The 25,524-nt window shown below is 46.4% G+C and overlaps 1 protein-coding gene across 1 annotated transcript in view; it reads left to right on the plus strand.

Annotated features, from left to right (window-relative positions):
* Positions 1 to 25,524, plus strand: part of CSMD1 (CUB and Sushi multiple domains 1) — a 915,553-nt gene that overhangs the window by 814,332 nt on the left and 75,697 nt on the right. Inside the window, exons 44-49 of the mRNA XM_035109950.2 lie at positions 1,375 to 1,520; positions 3,235 to 3,315; positions 5,554 to 5,667; positions 16,125 to 16,313; positions 17,138 to 17,284; positions 22,223 to 22,411. Coding sequence (XP_034965841.2) covers positions 1,375 to 1,520; positions 3,235 to 3,315; positions 5,554 to 5,667; positions 16,125 to 16,313; positions 17,138 to 17,284; positions 22,223 to 22,411 — 866 coding nt within the window. The remainder of the gene's footprint in view (positions 1 to 1,374; positions 1,521 to 3,234; positions 3,316 to 5,553; positions 5,668 to 16,124; positions 16,314 to 17,137; positions 17,285 to 22,222; positions 22,412 to 25,524) is intronic.

Consider the following 25,524-nt stretch of genomic DNA (forward strand, 5'->3'; position numbering starts at 1 on the left):
TATATTCATTGCATAATTGTATAAGCCTAACCAGATATGATCAAAATGCCACATTTCGTTGTGTTAGCAATTTAAATTAACAATGCTTTCGGTTGTGAGGGGAGCCACTGGGGCCAATCTCTTCCCAGAGGCAAATGTTTTCCCATCCATCTGCTAACCCAAATGCTGAGTCCTAGAAATGCCACTGCCATTCAGAGATGCCTGCTTGGGGGGAAAAATGTGTTGAATTTTTCAGATCCCTGTTTTTTCTCACAGTACATATTTTGAGAAGGATTATATAGCAGATGGGCTAGTCATTCCTCCTTTGAACTACCTACTGTCCTTTTCCTGAGTTTGTATCAAAAAGATTAAAACCACTGGGAAGGTCTAAACAACTTATGTCTTTTGCACTAAAAAGCTGTTGATCTTTGGCTTGATAAAGAACCATTCTTTAAAGTGACATCTTAATATCTGCTCCGCCATAGGCACCTCACTGACCAAAACAGCTTTTTCATTAATAAAGGCATTAGTAAAATTTTGGAAATGTTTTTCAAGTGGACTAGAGATGTCCCAGGTGCCTGGGAGCCCAGATGTTTCATAGTATGATTCTGCTGCTTGCTAATTTGAAATGTTGCCAGCTTTTGTGTGGCAGCATAAAGCAATAGTGTTATTAAATGGTTGTGTGCGAAGTGTCATTAATCCTGCTAGAAGAATGGCAAAAATTGTTATACCTTTGCAAGTAGCAGCAAAACCCTTTTAATTATGGTAGCTGAAATTACTTAAAAAAATAATTTGGGAAGAAAAATCAGTTTATACACATATAAGAATAGTGTAATGCCATATTACATAGTGTAATTCCCATGTTTAGGGAAGCTTTTAATGTTTAATAGATTATTATTATTATCATTATATTTTGTTTTGAAATGAATTATTTCTCCTGTTGTAAATGTGGTTTTTATTTCTCTCTTTCACCCAGTGTGGCACTGACATTTGTTTCATTGGCTGACATAGAACATATGAGTTTTCAGTGAATAGGAAAGTGATTAAAGAACAGCACCTATATGAAATACCCTTATAATATGTTTTTCTAAATATAACAATAGAATGAAGCACCACAGGTGACCTAATGGCAAACCATACAGTACTGAACCTTATTTAATACAAATATTACTTACATAGCTTTTCCAGCTTCTCCTAAAAGGTCAAGCTTTTCACATTAGCAGGAATGTACTTAATCGCCTTCCTAGATTTGCATGCAAATGAATTACTATGCTACAATTGTTAGGATTAGCCTGCCTTCTTGAAGATTTAAAGCTACCATCAAGAGAAAACAGAGTTAATTCAAACCTTAATTACAGGCTTTTGCTGACATGTCTCTTTTCTCTTGGTCCCTAGGGATGGGCCAGACCAGAATTCTCCTCAGCTGGGAGTGTTCAGCGGGAATACAGCTCTTGAGACAGCTTATAGCTCAAGCAATCAAGTCCTTCTCAAGTTTCACAGTGACTTCTCCACTGGAGGGTTCTTTGTTCTCAATTTTCATGGTCAGTTCTCCTCTTCTCATCTTACAAATCATGCCTGTGAGATAGAGGCAGCATGTGGAGCTTTAAAGGGATATTTTCTGCCTACTGATGTTAAAATAAATTAGACTGGTTTAATTGGCATGATATTTTCATTTAATAAAAACCTCTAGAGTAACAGTCTTTATTATCCACAGCCAAATGAGTGTTAAATATTTAATATCGAGTTACTTGGTTTTTTTAATATTTTAATGGGGAAAAAACTCTGGCCCACTTAACCCTGGCCATGCACTCCTCTCTAAGTCCTAAGGACTTTCTGGTGTTAAGAAAACCCAGTGGTATCCTAATCTCCCGTTGAGAATATTTTAGCTGCTTAGAGACACGAGACATTTTTTCACTTGGAACTTTGAAACTGTTTCAGTGCCTTCTTATACAGTTAAAGAGTCAGAGACCCGGAGAGGGGAAAACGTTAAGTAGCATATGTTTATTTAGGATTATTTTGATTCATTTTCATTTTGTCACACACTTATTTCCTGGAAAAGGGGCAGGGGGTGGCCTTTGATTTTAAAGAAAGTAGCATGACTTTTTAGGTATAAAATACTTAGGGCAAATAAAGGGGAAAGGAAATGAAGAAGGGAAGTAAGTGTGCATGACATACAGGAGAATTGTTCTTCATTTCACATTGAAGGCTTGTGTCTCAGTCAGAAACTGAAAAGACATTTGGCTTAGGGAAATGGTGCAGAAACTGTGGCCTCCAATTCCCATCAACCCGAGCAAGTGTAGCCAGTGGAGAAGGATCATGGGACTTGTAATCCAACAACCTCTGCAGGACTACAGGTTCCCCATCCCTCACTAACAGGGCTTAGTGAGCTGGGAGAGTCTGTGGCAGAGAGAAGTCAAGAAGCTGAAGCAGGCAAGGAGGGAGGTCAAGAGGCTCAGATGAGTCAGGCTGTTGAAGAGTCACGGATATCTCCATCTCCTGTTGTGACAAGCTCCCCCCCCCATCTCCCAGAACCAGGAGAGGCATGAAAAGAGCAGAAAAGAGATTGGCTGCACACCTGTACAGTCTCCGATTTCTTGAAAAAATCACTGGAGAGGAGGAGACCTAGACAGTTTTGGGGAGGTGGGAACCTTCAGTCTCAGCAATTTGCTTTCATGTAGGAAGTACCACGAGGAATGAGTTACTGTGCTCATTAATCCTGGCACTCAGCCAAGACTGTGGATATCATATTTTCACTAATAAAGAGCTAACTCCAACTTTGTGTGATTACTGACCAGCATGCTCTTTGACACAAAGGCATGCATTTATGGAAGTAGCGGTGCCACTCCATTTAGGAATGTTGATTCATATCCTCAGCAAGCTATGTATAAGAGCTTACACTTGGCTTCCAAGCCTTCCCCTGTGCCTGTGTTGCACACCTTATTAAACCATAGGTTTGTTCTCAGCTTCTCAGTCATAGTTTGTTTGCAGGAACCAAGCTGAGTGCTGTTTTCCATGTAACACAAAATCAGCCTCAATTTTGTTTCCTCTGATGCAGGGGAGAAGGAAGGGGGGACTTGCAAACTTTCGAGCAGCATGCGCCACCGCACTGCTTATTCACGTTAAAGCATAGTTTAAAATAAACAGTTGTTCAATGTGACATGTGAACCAGCTTGAGGACAGTTTCACAACTGCCAGCTTGTAATGAGGTTTTGTTATCAAAGAGATACTAATGCAATTTTGCTTTTGATTTTATAGCGTATCAGCTGAAGAAGTGCCAGCCTCCACCAACAGTTCCACAAGCTGAATTGCTTACAGAAGATGACGAGTTTGAAATAGGTGATCATTTTTTCCTTACGTTGATATACCTATACATCAGTTCTCTGTCCAGACTTTTACACAAATGATGTTGGTGGTATTCCTGAATGTGGTTTATTTGAATTATTCTTAGGTGGAATTTATTTATTTGAGTAAATTTATTTGCAGTAGTCGTAGGTTAAATTCTACAAATCTTCTGAAATGTGCATTGCTGTTGCATGAGAGTAAAAGTGTCTGCTGGATCGGGCCAATCGCCCACCGAGTCCAGCCAGGTCCCTATGGGAAGCAAGTAAGCTGGACCCCTGAGCACAACAACACTCTCCCAACTTGTGTTTCCCAGAAGTTCATATTCAGAGGCTTATTCAGTGAATGCCTCTGAATTCATATATATTCAGAGGAGGTAGAATGTAGGTATCTTGGCTAACAGCCCGTGATAGTCTTGTCCTCCATCCCAGTTAAAGATTTTTTACGGGAAAGAGGTTGACGCTCCTTGCAGCCAGCCTTTGCCAACCTGGTGCCTTTCATATGCCTTTGTCTACAACCTTTCTCAACCCTAGCACCAAAACAGCCATGATGGCTGGCGCTGATGGGAGTTGTAGTCTAACATTTACGGAGGGCAGCAGGTTGGGGAAGGCTCCTTTGAGCAGTGCATTACTTAAACAGGGTGTAGTAATTCAAAAGCACCAGTGGCTGGCAGCTGAAGATACAATATCAGTCAATTCAATTATTCCTAACACGTGTATTTTGGAGGTCTGAGTTGGGCTGCACAAAACTCCTACGTTTGCCTGACCTTTGAACAGAAATGAAGGTGGACAGAGAAATCCTGGGAAGAATCTATCAGAAAATTGAGTTGGGGGGGGGGGAGCATGATTGCATTACTTAATCAGCTGTTTTATGATGTGATCAGAGAACACGCCTTTCTTTTCTTCAGTCTTTCTGCTTTTGAAATGAAGCCATAGCTTGGCAACAGAGCACTCAGCAGCATTGTTGCTTCATACATGGGAAATGAGACTACTAAAGTCCTGGGATTGCTGCTACTCCAGTAAGAATGCTACACCAACAGGCTGGAACATTCACAAGGCGCAATTTCCCCAGTGCATGGCAACATCATTTGTTGGGCACTCTGCAGTTAAGCTGTGGCTTCATTATTAAAAAAGGGGGGGGGGGGGAGAAGAAGAAAATAAAGGTGGCAGCCCTTGGACAATCTTGTGAAAAAGTAACTAATGCCAAACAACCCCTTAAATCACTCCCACTCTTTGACAACAAATCTTTTTCTTTCTCCCTTTCTTCGGTAGGCATTTGGCTTTGCCAAAGACTCCAATAATTATTGCTATAACATTTACATGTGAAGGTTTGTGCAATGCCAGGCTTGGGACTCTTACACAATGTGTGGGTGGGTGAAAGAAAACAAAAGTTCGCGGGGGGGGGGAGTTAGTGGGAGGAAGCACAGATAGCTTTTAAGAGATCTTTCTTAAAGGTTGTGCAGACACTTTAGTGCAGAGGGAGTATGAGGAACAGAACAAACGTTTTGCCAAACTGTTTCACTAGGGACATGTATTTCAGCAGGAAAAATAAGATTAAAAAGCAAGAGCGTACAGTTTAGCTGTCATTCTGGAGTGTTTGGCGATCAGAAATTCTTTTAATCTAATGAGTGGCATCCATTTTAAATCCATCACTAAAGTCCCATTGAAATCAATATGAAAAGATAGTAATGACTGACTTGTCATATCCATTTTTGTGGGAAGTAATTGTGATTCTAAGTTAGTCTGCATCCTACCCTATATGTTTGGAGTCTACTCTCATTGTTTCATTCAAACGTACCTGTAAACATATGGCATAAGTAAAACTGAATTTTCATCCATGACTGCAATATTATTTCCCTCATTTCTTCTCCACATAGATAATTGGTCAAATTTTCTGTATATCATCCTTGATTCCCCCCTCCCCCCACATTCTGATTTCCTATACTGTTTTACTATATTCCATTGCCCTTCTATTTTGATGTGTTTTCCCTCCCTCCACCCCCCCCCACTTTTTGGTCATAGTGATCAACCCATGGACCTCTCTTCTCAGACATCTTACAAAATATTTCCATTTGCTTTTATCTGCTGTTTTAGTTAGGCTTTGAACAGCAAGCTTGTTTTTAAAACTGCTTTTTATATTGTTGTATTGCCTTGAGACTTTGTTGTCCAATGTGGGATAGAAGTACCAAAGGATAAAAATGTGCAGTCTACATTTCTGCTTTACAAATTATTTCAGGTGACTTTGCCAAGTACAAGTGCCATCCTGGCTATACATTGGTTGGCAATGACATGATGTTCTGCAAGCTAAAAGCACAACTCCAGTTTGATGGTTCTCCTCCATCTTGTGAAGGTATTTATGCATCAATGGTATTATATATTGGTATTACGATGTTTTCATTCACTATGTTTCATATTTAAATTTGTTTTGAACCAGTAAAATATTAAGAATGAGAAGCCATGACCAAACATCGAAAATTGTTTTGCGCAGTCAGGCGGAGTCCCCCCAGCCCCCCAGGGCAGCCCCGAGTTGAATAATGACACAGGACCACGTATTTATGGGATTAAAAATTGGCCACAACTTTATTAAAATTCAGATGTAGGAAGACCTTGGCGCAGGCATTGGGCGTATATCCCTCCCAGCCCCCAGCAGGGGGTGGGGTGATCTTCAGGGTTGTCCAGCATGAGTGGGGGTTGGGCTAACTCTGGAGAACATATGTTCAAGCAGATAGCCCGCCCCCCCGATCGCCGCCGCTGGAAGGGGGGGCAATAACCAGCCAAGTGGCATCGCCAAATGCCCCCCCTTGATGCCCGATTACGGGAACCCTGTTATCGCCGCCATAGGGCAGGGGGTCACCGCCCCCACGCCCCTCCCCTTTATGTAAATGACTAAAGGATTCCGCCCAAGGCCTGCATCCGCCACCCGAGACCACAAATTGGGGTCTCGCCGCCAAGACTACCTACACCTGAACCGCCCCAGAAACCGCCAGCCATTCCAGGAGGCTGTGTCTGATGTCGCTCAGCCAGAGGTCGCAACCTGTGGCTGTGAGGTGAACGCCGTCATGCCTGAACAGTTCGTTCCTGTAAATTTTGATGCTGGGATGCTTCACCACTTGGCCTCCAATGCGCGTGAGTGCTGCACGCAGTGCCCTATTGATTTTTTCAACAGTGTAGTTAAGTCTGACATGGGTGTTGTTGTTGCGCCATTGTAGGCGTGGGAGGAGTTCTGACCAGAATATGGTAACGCTAGGGTACGCTGCCTGCAGGCATTCCAGGTCTGAAATTGCCGCTTTTATCAAGACGATGCTCTTGCGCGCAACCAGGTCATCCTCGCCAAGGTGGATGACCAGCGCGTCTGGTGGTTCGCGGAGTGTGAGTTCGTGACGCAGCCAGGGCATGAGCGCATCCCAGCACATTCCGCGGTGACCAAACCAAGTGAGGCTGATCTTCGGTTGAAGGCCCAGGTGTTCATAGGCTAGAACCGAGGAGGCATGGACCGCTGCCCAGTATACAATGCTATGCCCAAAGATCCAGATGCGCTTGGGGTGTGTACCTGAAATAAATCATCACACAGAAGCTGTCAGAACCCATTGCCTTTACCGGATATACCCCTTAAATGCTGCTGAGTGCCAGCGGCCCAATGCCTTTATGCGCTCTGGGGGAAGCCCACTTGCCGCCGCTGTAGTGGCTGCCCCTATGCGGAAGGAATGACCGGAGTAGTGGGCAGGGTCGCCCCCGCAGGCCTGGATGGCCTTCCGCAGGACTGCTGTGAACTGTGTGCGTGTCAGGGGGCGGCCTGTGGAGTGTATTAACAGGGGGCCTGGCCCGTGCGGGCGCACTTTGATAAATCTCTTTATGTCCGATACCGGACAGGGCCCACCTTCTGTGGAGCGTGTCAGGGTAAGGGTGGCACCTTTTCCCAGCTGGTCGGTCTTAGAGGCCCTTATTCTAACGAGCACCCTGCGGTCATCTAAGCTGATGTCCTTCATGGTCAGCCCCCTGAGTTGGGTTGATTTTGTGTCGCAGATGCATTCCCCCAGCCTGAGGGCACCAAAATATGCCAGGGAGAAGGCTGCCCTGAAAAGCCTAACCTCGTGCTTGGACCAGCATATACGAGGGAGCACATCCCAGATCCGACTGAGGGTCTCTAAAGTGATTGGCCTTCTCTTATCCGGACTGGGAGGGTGTGTGCGGTGCCATCCTGCAATCAGCTTTTTAACTCGGAAAGTGTCGGATGGATCTGGGTGCTGCGAGCAGTTACAGAAATAGGAGATTGCAGCCTTGTGGATCCGAATTGTTTTGATGGCCATGCCTCCCCTTTTGAGGTGCACTAAGTATTTCAAAACCTCAGACTCCCTGGGCTCGTGACTGAGTCGCGGATCACACTTAGCTCTGAACTGCTCAAACTGTGACCAAGCTCTGGTATAGGACCGCAGCGTTGATGGAGCAAGGGCACTCAGTATCCCTGACATCACTTCGGCTCTCCAACCGTCCACAGCTCCTCCGGAAATGTCTCTGGGAGCTGATCGGCCTCGGGCGCTAGTTCTCGGAAGCGCTCCATCTGAAAACGAGACAAGGCATCCGCAATCTCATTATTAAGGCCTGGAATAAACCTGGCTGAAAAGGAGATGTTACCTCTGAGGCATTCCAGCACGAAGAGATGCAGTATACGAATCACCCTGTCTGATTTCGCGGACTGCTTTGCGATGATCCGAACCACAGCCTGGTTGTCTGACCAGAAGCAGACCCTGGTGTCCTTGAGGTGGGACCCCCATATGCGCAGAGCTACTAGAATTGGAAAGAACTCAAGAAATGTTAGGTCACGCGTGACCCCCGCTGCATGCCACGATGCTGGCCACGGTTGTGCACACCAGTGGCCTCTGAAGTAGACACCAAAACCACAGCGACCTGATGCGTCCGAATGTATCTGGAACTCCTCCTTTGGCTGCAGCCAGGATTGCCAGAAGGACACCCCGTTATAAGATTTGAGGAAGGCCAACCATGTGTTTAGATTCTCCTTTATAACTTTGGTGAGCCTGATGTGGTGGTGTCGGGCCCCGCCACCTGCCAGAAGACGATTTAGTCGCGCACAGAAGGCACGGCCAGGTGTGATGACCCTACATGCGAAATTGAGGTGCCCTAGGAGTACCTGTACCTCCCTGACTGTTGTCTTTTCTTTGAGAAGCATAGCACTAATCATTTCCCTTAATATCTGCAGCTTGGCCTGCGGCAATCGGGAAGTTTGGCTGATGGAGTCTAATTCGATGCCTAGATATGATATGACCGTGGTTGGGCCCTCCGTCTTGTCGGCTGCTAGAGGGATGCCGAACTCGGCTGCCAGCTGTTTGAAGCAGGCCAACGCTCTGGCGCATGCGTCCGACCCTGCAGGGCGGACGAGGAAGTAATCATCCAAATAATGCGAGATGTAATGGGAACCTGACCTCTGTTTCATGGCCCATTCCACGAAGGTGCTAAATGTTTCAAAAGCTGCACATGCTATGGAGCAGCCCATGGGCATGGCTTTGTCAAAGTACCAATTGTCCTGGAATTTGAAACCTAAGAACCTGAAATCGTGTGGGTGCACTGGGAGCAGTCGGAAAGCCGACTCAATGTCGCATTTTGCCATGAGGGCGCCTGGGCCGCATTCCCTCACCAGCTTGATAGCATGGTCGAGGGACGCGTAATGCATTGAACATTGCTCACGTGGAATGGCATCATTCACCAAGCCTCCTTTTGGGTAGGATAGGTTATGTATCAAGCGGAACTCGCCCGGCACCTTCTTGGGGACGATGCCCAGAGGTGATACTATGAGGTCAGGCAATGGAGGCTCGGTGAATGGTCCCGCCACACGGCCCAGCTGGCGTTCCTTGCTGATTTTCCTTTCTGCGATATGTGGCATCTCGCGTACTGATTTCTGATTGGGTGCGACTGAGCAGGAGGGTGTGCCCTGCACAGGTATCCTAAAGCCATCTCTAAAGCCCTCCTCGATGTATACTGCTGCGTCTCTGTTGGGATAAACACGCAGGAATGGCAACATGGCTGGGAGAGAAATGGGGGAGGGGGCTAAGGAAAGGAGGTGGTTATTTTCGGGAAGAGCCCTTTGCTGGCTGTGATCCGGAGGCACCAGAGGGTGCTCCGGCCCCATGTCCTGCCTGGGACGCGCCGGAACCCGAGCCCCGTGGGCCACGAAAAAGCCGCTTCCCTCTGTAGCATTTGCTGATGGGGTGGGAACCCGCACAGCGCTCGCATTCATGAGCGTAACGGCATTTTTCCCTGAAGCAGGCCCCATTATTATATTCCCAGCAGGTTCTTTTCGATGTCTTAGGGGCCTGCTTCTGCTGCCTCTCGGGACCCGGCTGTCTCTCAAAGTATGGGGCGACAAGCTCCGACCACGCCTTGCTTTCCTGGACGTCCCATCTGAAAGTGGGGTCCTGGGCTGCGCGCTCCCTGAAAGAGTGATCATAAGCGAGCGCCGCCTTCTCACCTGCTTTGGCTTCTGCAGTTAGGATGATGAGCAGGTAATTGTAGAGGTGCCAGGCCCTATCTGGGTAAGCAGTTGAGACTATCCCCGCATAAGTGGCAAATCCCGTGAGCCAATTGCGGAAGGTACGCTCGATGGACACCTTTTTATCCCTTTTCCGCTGCTCGGATGATTTAAACTTCTGGCTGGTACTAGAGGCCGGGGACAGCAGGGAGAAGAGGTCCACGAACTCCCCATTGAGAATCTTCTCCCTGAGCTTCGCATTGAGGCGTATGCCAGGGGGGTCATCAGTACGTTCAAAGTTAGACTCCCTGATATTACCTGTGGAGTCAAGGCCCTCCTCCCCGCATGGGGCGATGGCACCATGCTCACGCCTGTGCCTCCGATTACGGCGGCGCCAAACCCATTGCGGGAGCCCCGGGGAATGCGGGCCGGTGACCCAGTAACCCTTGACGCGCCGCCCATGCCCGCTGTCACAAGAACTGGACCTACCTGAGGATGTGGATGATCCTGAGGAATCCCTTTTGCACTTGTATCCCTTTCTTCTGCATCTGTGTCGGTGACGCTCGTGGTGGCATGTTCCATGTGACACGTGGTGACATGTTCCGTGCGACTCGTGGTGGCATGTTCTGCGCGACTCGGGGCTCTTGTCACTCGCCCACCTATCGAAAGAACTATGGCGGGGGGACCTACCTCTACGTCTGGAGGATGAGGCTGGCGAAACCGATCGTTCCATGCGGGCTCGGCGGTCAGGTGAACTACTGCTGTAGCTTCCCTTGCTACGGTAGGGTGACCCCGAACTCCCCCGCGACTCGTATCTACGGAGGCGCCTTCTGAGCCGCGCGATGGTCCGCTCCTGGCTGTCCTCACGCTCTGATCTATAATTACTGCCCCCACGCGATGAGCGCGAGGGGGAGGGGCTCTCCCTGTGGGTAGTTTTGGCGGCCGCCTTTTTGCCTGCCCGGCCTGCGGAAGCCTTGGGGTTGCGGGAACTTGGGGGACCCCCAGCGGCTTTCTTGCCCTTAGGGGCGCTGGGAGGCTTGTTACGTACTTTCCCCGCATTGCGCCCTTTGCTTTTGGCGGCAGCCTGAGCCTTTACCGGCTTGCGGGGGTCATGCCTCACGGTGCCCCTTCTGGTGACGGGTGGGGAGACTTGGCGCTTGGGGGGCATGATGTAGGCTATAAGCACCGAGTGATATCACAAAACAGCTAGCAGTTGGAGTAGGATAGTGAAATTGATCCAAGCAAACTAGATTAGACAGGGTAAGAAAGCAAGAACTGAGTCGCAACAAGCAACGCTACCAAGCTGTAAAAGACAAATAATGCAAGGGTTAATCATACGTGTAAGCCGCTGTGCGCATGTGGGCATGCGTGAACTACTGTCCAGCACCGGGATGACGCCATTCGACCAGCTGCTGCCATGCAGGCGCCCCCAAGATGGCTGCCGCCATGTGGCCACCACCCAGATGGCCGCTGCCATGCAGCCACCAAGATGGCCGCCGCCCTGTGGCCACCACCAAGATGGCCGCCACCATGTGGCCGCCGCCATGTGGCCACCATCAAGATGGCCGCCGCCATGTGGCCACCCCCAAGATGGCCGCTGCCCAGGAGCCTGGTGCCCGCAGGTGCCCAGCTGCGTGCTAGGCCGCCCGCAATGGCGGCACCCCCATGCAACCCTGCATGCCAGGGCCCCAGGAACAGGCGGGAGGCCTTCCGAAGCCCCCGCCGCCAAAAGGAAGACTTTGGGGGGGCGAGGCTCTCCGCAGCGGCAGCGCCACCCCCCAACACGACCCGGCAGCCGCCGGAGTCGCAGGGAATCGGCGGGAGGCCTCCGCCGCCCCCCTTCGCCGCCGAAAACTCCATGGGGGGGGAGCGAGGCCGCCCAAAATGGCGCCGCCCCCCCCGCGCGACCCGGCAGCAGCCGGAGTCACAAACAATCGGCGGGAGGCCTCCGAGGCCCCCGCCGCCACAAAAGCCTCCAGGGGGTGGTGGCGAGGCCGTCCCGAATGGCGGCGCCCCCCCCACGCGACCCGGCTGCAGCTGGAGTCGCGAGGAATCGGCGGGAGGCCTCTGAGGCCCCACCGCTGCAAAGAGGCCTCCAGGAGGGGTGGCAAGGCCACCCGAGACGGCGGCGCCCCCCCACGCGACCCGGCAGCAGCCGGAGTCGCAAGAGAATGGTGGGAGGCCTCCGAGGCCCCCGCCGCCGCCAGAAACTTCAGGGGGGGTGTGGCAGAGCCGCCCGAAATGGCGGCGCCCCCCCGCGTGACCCGGCAGCAACCGGAGTCGCCGGGGATCGGCGGGAGGCCTCCCAGGCCCCCCGCCGCTGGAAAAAACTTCAGGGGGGGTGGGGCGGCCGCCCGAGATGGCGGCGCCCCCCCCACGCGGCCCGGCAAGGGCCGGCATCGCAGGGGATCGGCGGGAGGCCTCCGAGGCCCCCCGCCACTGGAAAAAACTTCAGGGGGGGGCGGCCGCCCGAGATGGCGGCGCCCCCCCACGCGACCCGGCAGCGGCCGGAGTCGCTGGGGATCGGCGGGAGGCCTCCCAGGCCTCCCGCCGCTGGAAAGAACTTCAGGGGGTGGTGCGGCCGCCCGAGATGGCGGCGCTCCCCCCCCACGCAGCCCGGCAAGGGCCGGCATCGCAGGGGATCGGCGGGAGGCCTCCGAGGCCCCCGCCGACAGAAAACAGTCCTGGGGGAGGTGGCGAGGCCGCCCGAGATGGCGCCCCCCCCCACGCGACCCGGCAGCGCTGGGTACCATCATGACTGGGAGGCCGCCTAGGTAGGCCGAGGCCTGCCGCCGGGCCTGGAAAGCACCCGGAGCTCCCTGAGGCGCCTGCCACCCCCCCAGAGGCCAGTAGGCCTGATATTGCATGGGGGGGGCAGGATCCAGCCAGGGGGCCCACGATGCCCACCACCCACCTCCCCCCAGGGTCGATGGGCCCTAAATTCAGGTGGGTGGGGAAGGGAACAAGTTTTAAATTAGGGATGTAAGTTTTTAAAATGGGCCTAAACAAAGGCCCTGAGCTTACCTCGAACCGGCGTCCAGCGAAGCTAACAAAGGCCCCAGAGCTCTGACTCAAAGCAAAGCTCTAAAGCTCTCAAAGCTCTGAATCCGTCGGCTGCTTCCCAAGAATGGCTCCTCTTCTTTGTGTGCAGGTAAGCCTACCTGATCCTACCTGGCCAATCCCCCTGGCACTCCCCCTTCGGCCGGATTGGTCGGCTGATGGAGTGGGCGGTGACTCCAGCCTCCAGCCTCAGGTAGGCAGTGCCAGCCTCCAAACTTCCAGGTCTGCCCTAGGGTCCCAAGGGGGCTGCACACGACTGCACAAAATGCGCCTCCCCTTTATGTTGGGGAAGCGGTCATTCTGTTTTGAATGTTCATAATATATCCCAGCTGCATCCCAGCATGCATATCAGTACAGACCCTGTAATCCAAAACAAATGTTTTACAGACAGTGATCTTACCAGACTGTGGGATGGACAAACCACTTTTTATATACCTGTGTATGTATGCAACCATAATTTTAATGCAGAGATGCAAAGTTACTTGGTTGCTAGGATTTTGAATTACCTAGAAAGAGGCTGTGATGCAAGAAATTAGAAGAAACAATCATCATTATCTGTGGGAATGGGTGAATAGTACAAATTTGGCATTGAGCAGGTGTGGGAGGAAGCTATGTGAATAGGAAAAGCTGAACAAAGGCTGGGAAGTGAGATTTCTCAACATGGCAATTGAAAGGAGAATTACTGCTCTAATGAGCTTTGGGGACCAACACCAGGTAAATGGAGCACTAAGCAGTGACAGATTGTGGGATGCAGTGTGTACTGTAGTCTCTCCTTGCAAAGATACTGGTAGCATTTTGCACTGTAGGACTAAACACCCTTCAGTGACATATGCTGAATACCACACTGAACACCTATGAAGGCTATTAAAGCAGCCTTTCGCTTCTTTGCGTCTTGTGGCCAACTGTTCCTAATTACTCTGGTATGAATTCTCCACGATTCATTTTATTTTGTTTATTTTATTATTTGGCCTTCCATTCTACACTCTCCACCACCACCCCACCCCCCAATGCAAACTTTTCTTTTAAGATGCAGTTTCAGCCATAGTGTTTTTGGATTCAGGCTGCCTGCTGGAAGAACTCGGGTTTGGGGTCAACTGGAAATGAGAGAGTTCCTGACCTACATCAAGGAGTAACTCCCCCACTGGATTGCACCTGGGGAGTGCTGTGGCTCCTTGCCCCCTACCTGAGTGTCCAGACAGAAGTATCTCCCATGGATCTCTTTAATAGGATGCCCCAGTTTGGAGGGGCCAGGCAGAGACTACAACCTCCCCCACACTCAAGAGCAACATGCAACCACAATATATAAATTTAGGGAGGGAGAGTGAGAGATCCAACAAAAAGTGGCTGCAGTGCAAGCCATGGGCCTTCACTATATACCAGAGCCCACCCCCTGGTGATCTGCCCCCACACCCACTCATGATTTGCCAATTGAGCGAGCGGGCAGGATCAATTTCCTAGGCAGCAGGCTCAGCACAGAAGCTTCCTTTGCTGCCTGGGAAACTGTCCCTGGGGCTTAGCACAATGTGACTTTCACTTCCTGTCCTCCCCCTCCCCCCGGCGTGTGCTCTATGTTGTCCTGAAATCTGCTCGGGAGAGATTGGTAGAACCCCAAAAACAGATTTAGGGTGTGTGCAGGGGGAGGAGAAAGGGAGATAGTTCCAATTTGCTTAGTGCTGCAACTGAATACAACCCCTAGTTAGTCAGAATCCTGGGCAGACTGAACATGTGGTACAATAAAGGAATGGGAGATGGAAAATGTTCTCAGCTTCAAGGCATCTACTTGCTTCAGCAGGGTTGGTAGCAGTTCAAACTGCTTTGTGCAGCAAGTTGCTCAGTGAGGAGCCAGGCCAGAGATAGTAGATAGATAAAGTCAGGGAGCATTCCCTGTGAGTGATGTCCCTCCATTGCTAAGGAGCCTGAAAGGTTCAGTACACTACAGCTTCTGGCCATCTATAGGTCAGGACTTCCCTCCGCTTGTCACAGGCAATGAAGTGCCCAGAACCAAAGGTTTAGATCAGGCATCCCCAGACTTTGGCCCTCCAGATGTTTTGGCCTACAATTCCCATCATCCCTGACCACTGGTTCTGTTAGCTAGGGATCATGGGAGTTGTAGGCCAAAACATCCGGAGGGCCACAGTTTGGGGATGCCTGGTTTAGATCTTAACTAAGGAATGTCAAGTAGGAATGTCCTTTGAGCAGAACTATTTGTGCTTTTCCAAAAATCTGCTTCGGGGGGTTGGTGGACCCCAAAAAGTAGCATGAGAGACAATTTGAGAGCGGGGGATGGGTGTAAAACAGAATTGGCAAAAATGCCATCTTCTCCCCCTTCTGCCAGCAGGCTCCTCCACAAGAACCCCTTGCGTTTGCCAGGATCCAAGCCAGTGTTTGAGACTCAAGGGCAAGAGACCTCCATCACTTTACAGTGGCACCCAACCCTCCCCCCCTCATTATTTATTACCATTATTTGGAAGTGTAATGCTGAGTGATGAAACATTAATGTTTCTTTCCTAGACATCTGTGTCCCTTTCTTTGATCATGACATATATCAGTCTTGTGAAACATTTACCTTTACAGTTGAACATCTGAAGTTTCTTTCAAGTAATGAATAGCCAATTAGATATGCCAACCTGCCTGTGTCTAGAGGACAGTTTTTAGGTCAATCTTCTCTGTATCAGAAATGCTTTGATTATTAAACACACACACACACCTATTGTGCACCAGATTTTCCCAGTTCTTATCTGTTATTCAATAGGCCTATGATGGCACCATCAATCATTTTCCTTCTCCTTTTATATAATCACTTATTATCCATTACTTCACTGGAAAATGTTCCAAGCACATACATCTAGTCAGGACATTCACTTTAGGCAGACATGGGCACTCAGGTAAGCAGAGTTTGTTGTGAATCTAAATGATTTTTCTGTGTTGAGGACTTCTTCTGGTTACCATTATAATATCTGCTTCTATAAACCCTGTAGCCCTGGTTCCCTTAATTCCTACTACTGTAAACTGCATCCTGATGAAATTGCTGTGGTCATGACTGAAGCAGTGGTAGTTTCCTTTATAAAGAAGTCTTCCATTCTGCTTTCAACATGTTATAAATTTCAAGAGTGGATTGAAGGTCTTTCTTTGTACCTGTTTTTTTAAAAAAAGGAAAATATGGGGGAGTAATTGTTTTCCATTTCTCTCTCCCCCCCCTCTCACTGTGTGTGTGGTGTTTGTGTGTGTTTGTGTACTTCTCCCTTCCCTATCTTTCTGTTTTACAGCACAATGCCCAGCAAATGAAGTCCGCACAGATTCATCTGGAGTAATCCTTAGTCCAGGATATCCGGAGAACTACCCAAACTCACAAACTTGTTCCTGGACTCTTAAAGTCGATCCAAATTATAATATCTCTATCTTTGTAGAAACATTTCAAAGTGAAAAACAGTTTGATGAGTTGGAAATATTTGATGGTGAGAATAATGCTTCTTGACTGAGCTAACAAAATTTTATATACAACCTGATTGTAGTAAAGACATTGTAATAATTCATAACTTATGTCCAAGGTAACTTAGCAACCGGCTGAACCCTTATATATCGCAGCTCAGTCGCTGAGATCATCTGCAGGAGCAGCAATGGTCATCCCATGAGTTGGCAACGCTCATTGGATAACAACAATAAATTGAACCTTTAGATTGAAATTGAACCTTTAAATTGATGTATTCACAATACATCAGCTGAGTATTGTGAATTGTTCTACCGTACCAGTACAGATTCAGCAGGCACTTTCTGTTTCAGCTTTACTTTTAAAAGATGAGGTTGCTGAGGGTCTCCCCCCCCCACTTTTTCTATTTAAAAAAACAAAACAAAACCTTGCCACACTTCAGGCAGCAGCTTGAGACCCTTCAGCATTCCAGCAGTAGCCATGGGACAATCTGTCCCAGGAACACTGCTGAGTTGCTGCAGATGGCTAAGCTACTGCTTGAAGTGGTGACATTTTTTGTTCATTTTTTAAGTGGAAATAGGAAAGATACACACACACCCATTTCATCTTCTAAGAAGACTGCAGTCAAGCCCAAAACAAATTCTTAAAATGCTGTCCCCCAAAGATTAATCCAATCTTCAGAGGGCACCTCACCTCCCCACCCATGTTTTCTTTTACATGAATGAAAACACACACTGTCAGACTAAAATATTAATGCATACAGATTGGTTTACCAGAATTTGTGGAAGTTTCAATATTCCAAAAAAGATATTCTTTGTCGTTGTCGTCATCATGATGTCCTTTTCACTGCAGGTTCTTCTGGACAAAGCCCTTTGTTGGTTGCGTTGAGCGGAAATCACACTGGGCAGCTTAACTACACAAGCAAATCCAATCAGTTGTATTTGCGTTGGTCAACTGACCATGCAACGAGTAAGAAAGGATTCAAGATACGTTATTCAGGTTAGTAGTCATAACCTTGGAGGCCATAATGTTGGAGGGGTGGCCAACTTTCAATATAGCTCTCAAACTGGAAAAGTTTCCCACCCTTGTATAGGTGGGTGATTATTTAGTAGTAGCAACTATAGTAGCATAGAACTTAGCTTTGTATTGGATTCTGCTGAATGCTTCCAGCACCTTCAATAAGAAACTGTGATAGAAATACTCTCACTGCCCTGGGATCTTTTTATAATGGGCAGTATATAAATTGAAATAATAATATTTTGCTACAAAGAAGACAAAATCCCTGCATTGTTAAGACTAGTCATGCATGTGGGTAAAATTCCTTCTGAGTCCTGTCAAGCGATAGCTAGCATTTGTCAATCAGAAAGCAACAAACACTAAAACTAGGGTGGGAAAATTCTCCAATAATGTGGTTTAGTAATGTTATATTCAAGACATTTTTATTCTGTCCTTCCTCCAAGAAACTAAAGAAAGCATACTTCTACAGCCATCCACCTTGCTGCTCCTCACAATCGCAAGTGGCCCAACCAGAGAGTTGCCTGGCTGTGGAGATTTGTACCAAGGTCTCTCCAACTGCAGTCTAGCACTCCAAGCTAAATGCTATGCTGAAGCAGCTTGCTGGCATGCTCTTCCTCACACTGATTGGTTTATGATGAATCGGGGGCTCAAGTGTATTTCTATAGAGTGTGCTGTCTTCACTCTACATGGAAACTTAACTACAGGGTGTATACATGTTTTACACACACCAGCTATTTTTTTAAAATAAAAAAAATACTTTTTTGAGGTCATGTCCACAGTAAATCAGAATGACCCAGAAGCTCAATATTTCATTGTTGAACAAATATCCCCCTTCTCTCTTTGGCAGAAGAGAAAGAATAGCGTATGCTTCTGTGAATTTGCAGAGGAAATGTTATTGGCCGGTATTACCTTTTAGGGTACAAATACATTTTGACTTAGTAAGTGGGCAAGCCACCTTTGGAGAACAGCTCACAGTAAACCTTCTCCTTTTTTTTTCCCGCTGACAGCACGTCTTGAAAGGCTGCATAGTTCTCCCCATGTCTGTTAAGTTTCAATTCTGATGTAGGAGAGACAGCCAGCATGAGAAAGGAATAACAGTGAGCAGCAGAGTAAGCAATTGGGCCTGCATCTTAATAAGGGAAGGCAGCAGCATGAGAAATGGGAAAAGAAACCAGGGCCTCAGAAAGGCTATTGATGCTATGGCAGCTGTGACTGAGCCAGCAGGCAGCCTCACAACTATCAGCCCATTGTAATGATTTACTGCCTCCCTGCTTCCCTCCTTGTTCCTCCAACCATGACTTTGCACAAGGTTTGGCAAGTAGCAGATGTCCGGAAGATTTTGCAGAGTTTGGTGAGGTTTTCTTCTGTGATGCTTTCCAAAATGGGAGATATTGCAGAACGGCAATCCTTCTCATTTTTGCCACCACAAAATACCCACAGAGATGCAAGCAGTGGGCTATACAGTGGTCTAAGAAAAACAAATACGTTTCTATCCTTGGCCTTTCCGATCTTCCACTGACCAATACAGTCCTGTTTGGGAAACTGCCTTACTGAAACTGTCTGATCACTGGCCATCAAGCTCATTATTGTCTATACCAGCCTTCTCCAACCTGGTGCCCTCCGGATGTTGTTAGATGCCAGCTTCCATTAGCAATAGCCAGCATGGGATAAGGGGAGTTGTTGTCCAATATATCTAGAGGACACCATATTGGGATAGCCTGGTCTACCATGATTTGGAGCAGCTCTCCGGGGTTTAAGTCTGAGGTATTTCCCAGCCCTAGGCTATTCTGTGATTAAACCTGAGACTTTGTCTTCTATAACTGAGCTATGGTCTTTCTGAATGAGTTCTATCAGGGCTGCTTGTGTCCTGTATTTCAGTGAATTTGTTTATTTCCATAAAATTTATATACCACTTGATTGTAAAAACAACAACAACAAAAAACCTTTAAGCAGTTTACAAAAGATAAAACAGGAAAAATACACCTCCACTTTAAAACATACAAAGGTTAAAATATTCAAACAAGGTTAAAAATACCTCAGATTTCTAAACATCTAGGTAGCCTTGTCTAAGCAGGAATGCTTTTAGCAGATTCCAAAAAGGGTACAGTGACAGCACCTCCTTCAACTCAGTATTTCTATGCCATTGAAACTGCAAAATTTAATACATTCCCTTTCAAGTTTCTGATTTATATGACTGAGAAGATGAGCATGAAAATATGTAAGTAATATCAGGTATAAAATCCTTGCAAGCCAGAAAGGGAGAAGGACTTTCCATCCATGATTAGAGCTTGGGGGTTACCTGTTACCAAGAGAGAAAATTAAATGATCTCCATAGCACTTGGCTGAAGCACAACAAATCTTGAAGATTCCCCAACCACACACACTCAAAAATACAATTGACATAATTTAGGGAGCAATCCTAATTCCCATATGCTTCATTTTTTAGGCTGGTTTTTAATCTTAATTTTCCTAGGTGCAGCGTATATACACAGTATTGTATCCATGCATGAATGTGCCGAGGGCCTTCTGGCGGTTCCCTCGCTACGAGAAGCCAAGTTACAGGGAACCAGGCAGAGGGCCTTCTCGGTAGTGGCACCCACCCTGTGGAATGCCCTCCCACTAGAGGTCAAAGAGAACAACAATTACCAGACCTTTAGAACATAGCTGCCAAGTTTTCCCTTTTCTCGCGAGGAGGCCTATTCAGCATAAGGGAAAATCCCTTTAAAAAGGGATAACTTGGTAGCTATGCTTTAGAAGGCATCTCAAGGCAGCCCTGTTTAGAGAAGCTTTTAATGTTTGATTTCTGTATTTTAATGTTTTGTTGGAAGCTGCCCAGAGTGGCTGGGGGAACCCGGCCAGATGGGCAGGGTATAAATAATATATTATTATTATTATTATTATTATTAGGACAAGAAAGTCCACCTTGTGTATGTATACTACATCCCACAGGATTCAGTGGAGCTTACTTCCAAGTAAGCACACTCGGCAGCCTTTTCCTAACAAATCTTCATGTGCAGAATGGCGGGGCCTTGAAAAGTTTAAGGGAAATGCCAGTCTAAATGACACGGTCTTGTCTGGGACTTTTGCTGTGCTGTTGTTAATGCGTGGCACTAGAGGCCGAGGAGATAAACAAGAGAGGGTTTTTTTTTTAGTTTTCCCTCAGGCTGTTTACTGTGTTGCTCTGACAGGCCTCCTGCATAGGCAATGTCACTGTATTATGCAGGCAGCTACTGACTGTTGTTTAGAATGGAGACACACACACACACACACACACACACACACACACACGGAGGGAGGAGGGAACTGAAATGACGGAAGGCTATTTGAAGTCATGCAAAAAGTGTAAGATGGAGGGTGGGAATGAAACTATTGTTGATATCAGAGCCTGTTACTGGGACATTCCCTAATTCAGAATAGTGATAAAATGTTTCTATTTTCTCAGAATTAGTTTTGTGACCCTACTTACATAAGAAGACAATCCTAGGGAAACTTAGGCCTGGGGGCCGAATTCAGCCCTCCATTATGATTTCTCTGGGCCTCGGTAGAGGCAAAATTAGGGAGGCATGAGTGGTGCAGCTGCATTGGGCGCTGAGCCAAGGAGGGTGTCTTCTCAAAGCCCAGTAAGCTCTTGCCCAGCTTTGGGAAGGTGTGAGGGCTCTTACAGGGTCCTCAGGTCCTCTTACCTCCTCCCCAAAGCTGTGCTGCCAGGCAAGCACTTAACTGGGCTTTGGGATGGAGGTAAGGGGGCTACAGGACCCTGCCAGAGCCTCGTGCCTCCTTCTGAAAGCCCAGATAAAGCTGGTGCCACAATTTCAAAGTCTGCTATTTTCTTCCCATCACAACTATTGGTTTTATGCATAAGTAATGTATGCAAATATAAGCAATTAACTAAAACTGAAATGATTACTTGATTGATTAAGATGTATTTAACGTTTTGGTCTGCTCTGGAAAAGGGAAAATTTGTGCAAACCAGCATGTTTCTTCATATCTATGTGTACTGGCTTAACAATTGAATATGCAAATGGATGCTGCCCCCTTCTTTTGTGGCACCGCAGTGCTCCAGACAGCACTCTGAGCACTGTTTGTCCACCAGGAAGAGCCCCTGGAATCTGTTTGGGGATCTGGAGAACAAGCACAGCATAGACCAGGCATCCCCAAACTGTGGCCCTCCAGATGTTTTGGCCTACAACTCCCATGATCCCTAGCTAACAGGACCAGTGGTCAGGGAAGATGGGAATTGTAGTCCAAAACATCTGGTGGGCCGAAGTTTGGGGATGCCTGGCATAGACTCACCTGCACCTCCCCAGTCATCTAACTGGCATCATTGCTGGTGTGTTGTATCCAGTTCTGCACCTCACGCAAGGGAGCTTGTAGGAGAATTCCCCATCCTGGCCTCCCAAATGCATGCTCTGTGCCACCACCCTCCCAAAAGCCTTTCCTGAGAGCCTTCTCCCTTGTGTGAGCAAACCCCAAAGATCTGATTACACGTGGCCCAAGATACTTGATGGGGGTTTGTAGTGGCAAAAAGTCCTCATGCAGCAGCCCATTAGCCAACTTTCATACAATAGTTCATACACTGAACATTTTCACACTGGAGCCTTAAACAAATGTTTGCCCTAAGCACTTTGAAATGCAAATGTAAAAACTTAACATTTGAATTAGAATGGCTCCTTCTAATTTCTATTGCACATCAACAATGATCGCAGAAATTGCACATGAGAGGCTCAAAAGCATATTACATTTCACATGCAAAGATATCCTGCTGCTTACTTACAGACAGTTGAAATAGGTTTTCAGTTTAGCATTATTCTCTAAGTGCCTTTCATATGGATTCTGATTGTGAGGCTAGAGCCTGAGTTTTCAAGCCATAACCAAACATTGCATTTTATTTAATGACTCCTTTTATGCTTCCCCCTATAGCTCCTTACTGCAGCTTAAACCATATTGTGAAGAATGGTGGAATTGTAAATAAAACCAGGGGTACAGCTGGCAGCACCGTTCGCTATTATTGTAAACCTGGATATAGAATAATTGGCCATAGCAATGCAACTTGTAGACGTCACCCAAATGGCATGTATGAATGGGATTTCCCTGTTCCTCTCTGTCAAGGTAAGATCCTGTTTCTTAACAACACATGCACATACACACAAATTTGAAATTATGGTGGTATCACAGATTTTTGGAGTACAGAGGAAACCCTTACCCTTAGTCTTGGTTTCTTACGCTTACCCATTTATGCCACCTAAGCATGAATATGCTGTTATGTAGAACTGCCTGACACCCATTTCACATAAGAAACTGAATAGGAATGTTATGTTAATAAATAGTGAAAGATTAATGTGGTGGTCTGAATGCACAAGAGAAAACAGTCCTTTAACTGCAGCAGCTTCTTCTGAAGAGACATGCATTTGAAGTCATTGTGCATTTTAAACTGCAGCTTGTCTCTTCAGCCTTGAGAATAGCATCCTTTCCTTGCACACTGCGGACATATATATTAAGAATATTTCATTTCGAGGGTACAACACGCCCCGTCCAATTATATATCGCCTTGAAGTCCTTAAGATAGCTCTGTGAGGTCAGCCACAATTCTTGTTTCCTTATATTGTAGTTGAGTGACTTATGGTTTGTTTAAGAACACCTAGATTTGAACTGGCTGTTTCCAGGATCACATCTCGCTTGCTTTCAATTATGGCTATGGTAGAGATCTTCAGACATGTAATTGTCATCCCTCCCTACCTCCAACCTGCCAGCACCCGGCCAAAATTCTTACACAAAAACATTTTACCCTTAACGAAAACAAATTATTTTTTTAAAACCGTCCAGCACAAGACACACCAACATTTTAGGTTTTTCAATGCAGGATCTTTTGCCCCACAGGAGATCCTTTCATGATGTCTGTAGTACCAGTAAAACTGATTCCATTGTGTTTAGTTTGTAGTTAAACGCCAGAATTGTACTGTAGTTATTGAAATTTAATTGTAGAAAATGGTGCTGTTCCTTTCTGTTCTACAACAGCCCCCCTCTCCCCCACCCCACCACAGTTTTCATAGGAACACATTTCTAACTTGGGTTAGAACTGCACAGTATGGAACTGTTAAGGTCAGGTGGTCTTTTTCATTTCCCATCTTGTCAAGGGGCAACTCAGCTAATAAAGCACTTACTGGTGCATAAAGAACTTGACTCCCTTCCAAGCAATAATAATTTATTGTTATTACTGCTACTTTCAGCTGCTGAAACCAGCAGAAGCAGCACTACATTCAAAATAATTATATCTGAAGGAAATAGCAGTGTCTACAGATAAGACTGCTGAAGCATTTCCATCATAATATCAATTTTCTAGCTTCCTAGTTCTTGGTTTAAGGTTTGCTTGTTGCTGGGTTTCTCCTTTCTACCTCTTCCCCGCTCAAGGTATTGGGAAGGAAGGAAGGAAGGAAGGAACATTTGACATGTGCGCGCGCATGCACACACACCGTATTTTTCATCTATAAGACACCCCCTATTTTGGAGGACTCTGATTTAAGAAAATGGGGGAAGATGGCCCCAAATTTTGGACATTATTTTTTAGGGAGAAAAAGTCTTATACATGGAAAAAATTACGGTAATTCTCAATATGTATATATATGTAGAGAGAGAAAGAATAAAATATATAGAATTCATTAATGTAACCTCTGTGCAGAGAATCCATTTGCACAGTATGGAACTGCATGGGATGCCAGAATGCCAATCAAATAATTTTGTAAATACTTGTTACTGCAGCATATGTAATTGTGCACAGAGGGTAGAGATTGCCCATACTGCTGCCACATTTTGATTAAAAACATGTTAAAGCTATTCAGTCAATCAAAGCAACAGTACTAAATCAAAAATTAAAATAATTAAATGAATGTTAAAACAAGTAACAAAAGTAGCCAAAGCAACCAAGAAAAAAGCAGTCACTGAAAACTAACACACCCACTCATGTCTTTGGTAGGTTTTATCTTGAAAGGATGGGTAAAAGATACTAGACCAAGATTTACTTGTCTTCTCAGTTATTTTAAAAGTTTTTTATTTGTTTTATGGTGGATTATGTTCTGCTTTTGTTGTATTTTCTTGCTGCTGTTGCTGTATACTGCCCTGCAATCTGTGTGGGTGCAGAGCAATTTGTTGTTGTTGTTTAGTCGTTTAGTCGTGTCCGACTCTTCGTGACCCCATGGACCATAGCACGCCAGGCACTCCTGTCTTGCACTGCCTCCCGTAGTTTGGTCAAACTCATGTTCGTAGCTTCGAGAACACTGTCCAACCATCTTGTCCTCTGTCGTCCCCTTCTCCTTGTGCCCTCCATCTTTCCCAACATCAGGGTCTTTTCCAAGGATTCTTCTCTTCTCATGAGGTGGCCAAAGTATTGGAGCCTCAGCTTCACGATCTGTCCTTCCAGGGAGCACTCAGGGCTGATTTCCTTAAGAATGGATAGGTTTGATCTTCTTCTTCTTTTTTTTTTTTTAAATATACTTTTTATTGATTTTACAGCTATATACAATACCAAGCCACATACAAACGAAGAAAAAATTATTTCAAACATATATATAAATAAAAAAATAAAAAAATAAAAAATGAAAAAGTACCACAGGTATCCAATTGTAACATTTGTCAAATAAAATATTCTTTCATACCAATTGTCGACCTAGGTTTGTGTCTCAAATCATTGCTTTTTTCTTCCTATTCTTTATTGTTTTTTTTTTTTCCCTTCACCTCATTTCCCCCCACTTGACTTCCTCCTCTCTCTCTTTGGTTTTCTTTCCCTTCAGTTAATTTCGTCCCTTACATACTCCACCAGATAACTTTTTTCCAATTATGTTTCCAATCGATTTGTTATACGTCCTGGTTTTTTACCTTCTTGTTGCATTTTGTAGTAGTAATCTACTAGTTTTCCTTTTCTCCTTGGTCTATCTTTGTTTAAATTTTACAATAATCTTTCTTATAAGTCATAAATTTTTCCCATTCTTTTTGAAACTTTTGTTGTTTTTGATCCCTGATTCTCCCCGTTAACCTAGCCAGCTCTGAGTATTCTATCAACTTCTCCCTCCAATCCTCTATCGTTGGTATTTCTGTTGTTCTCCACTTTTGAGCTAAGATAACTCTTGCGGCCGTGGTGGCATACATAAAAAGATTGTGGTCTTCTTTCTTTATACTTCTACTTAAAATACCTAACAACATTTCTTCAGGTCTTTTTGGGAACGTATATC

This window comes from Zootoca vivipara, chromosome 3, assembly GCF_963506605.1.
Source record: "Zootoca vivipara chromosome 3, rZooViv1.1, whole genome shotgun sequence".
Taxonomy (NCBI): Eukaryota; Metazoa; Chordata; class Lepidosauria; order Squamata; family Lacertidae; genus Zootoca; species Zootoca vivipara.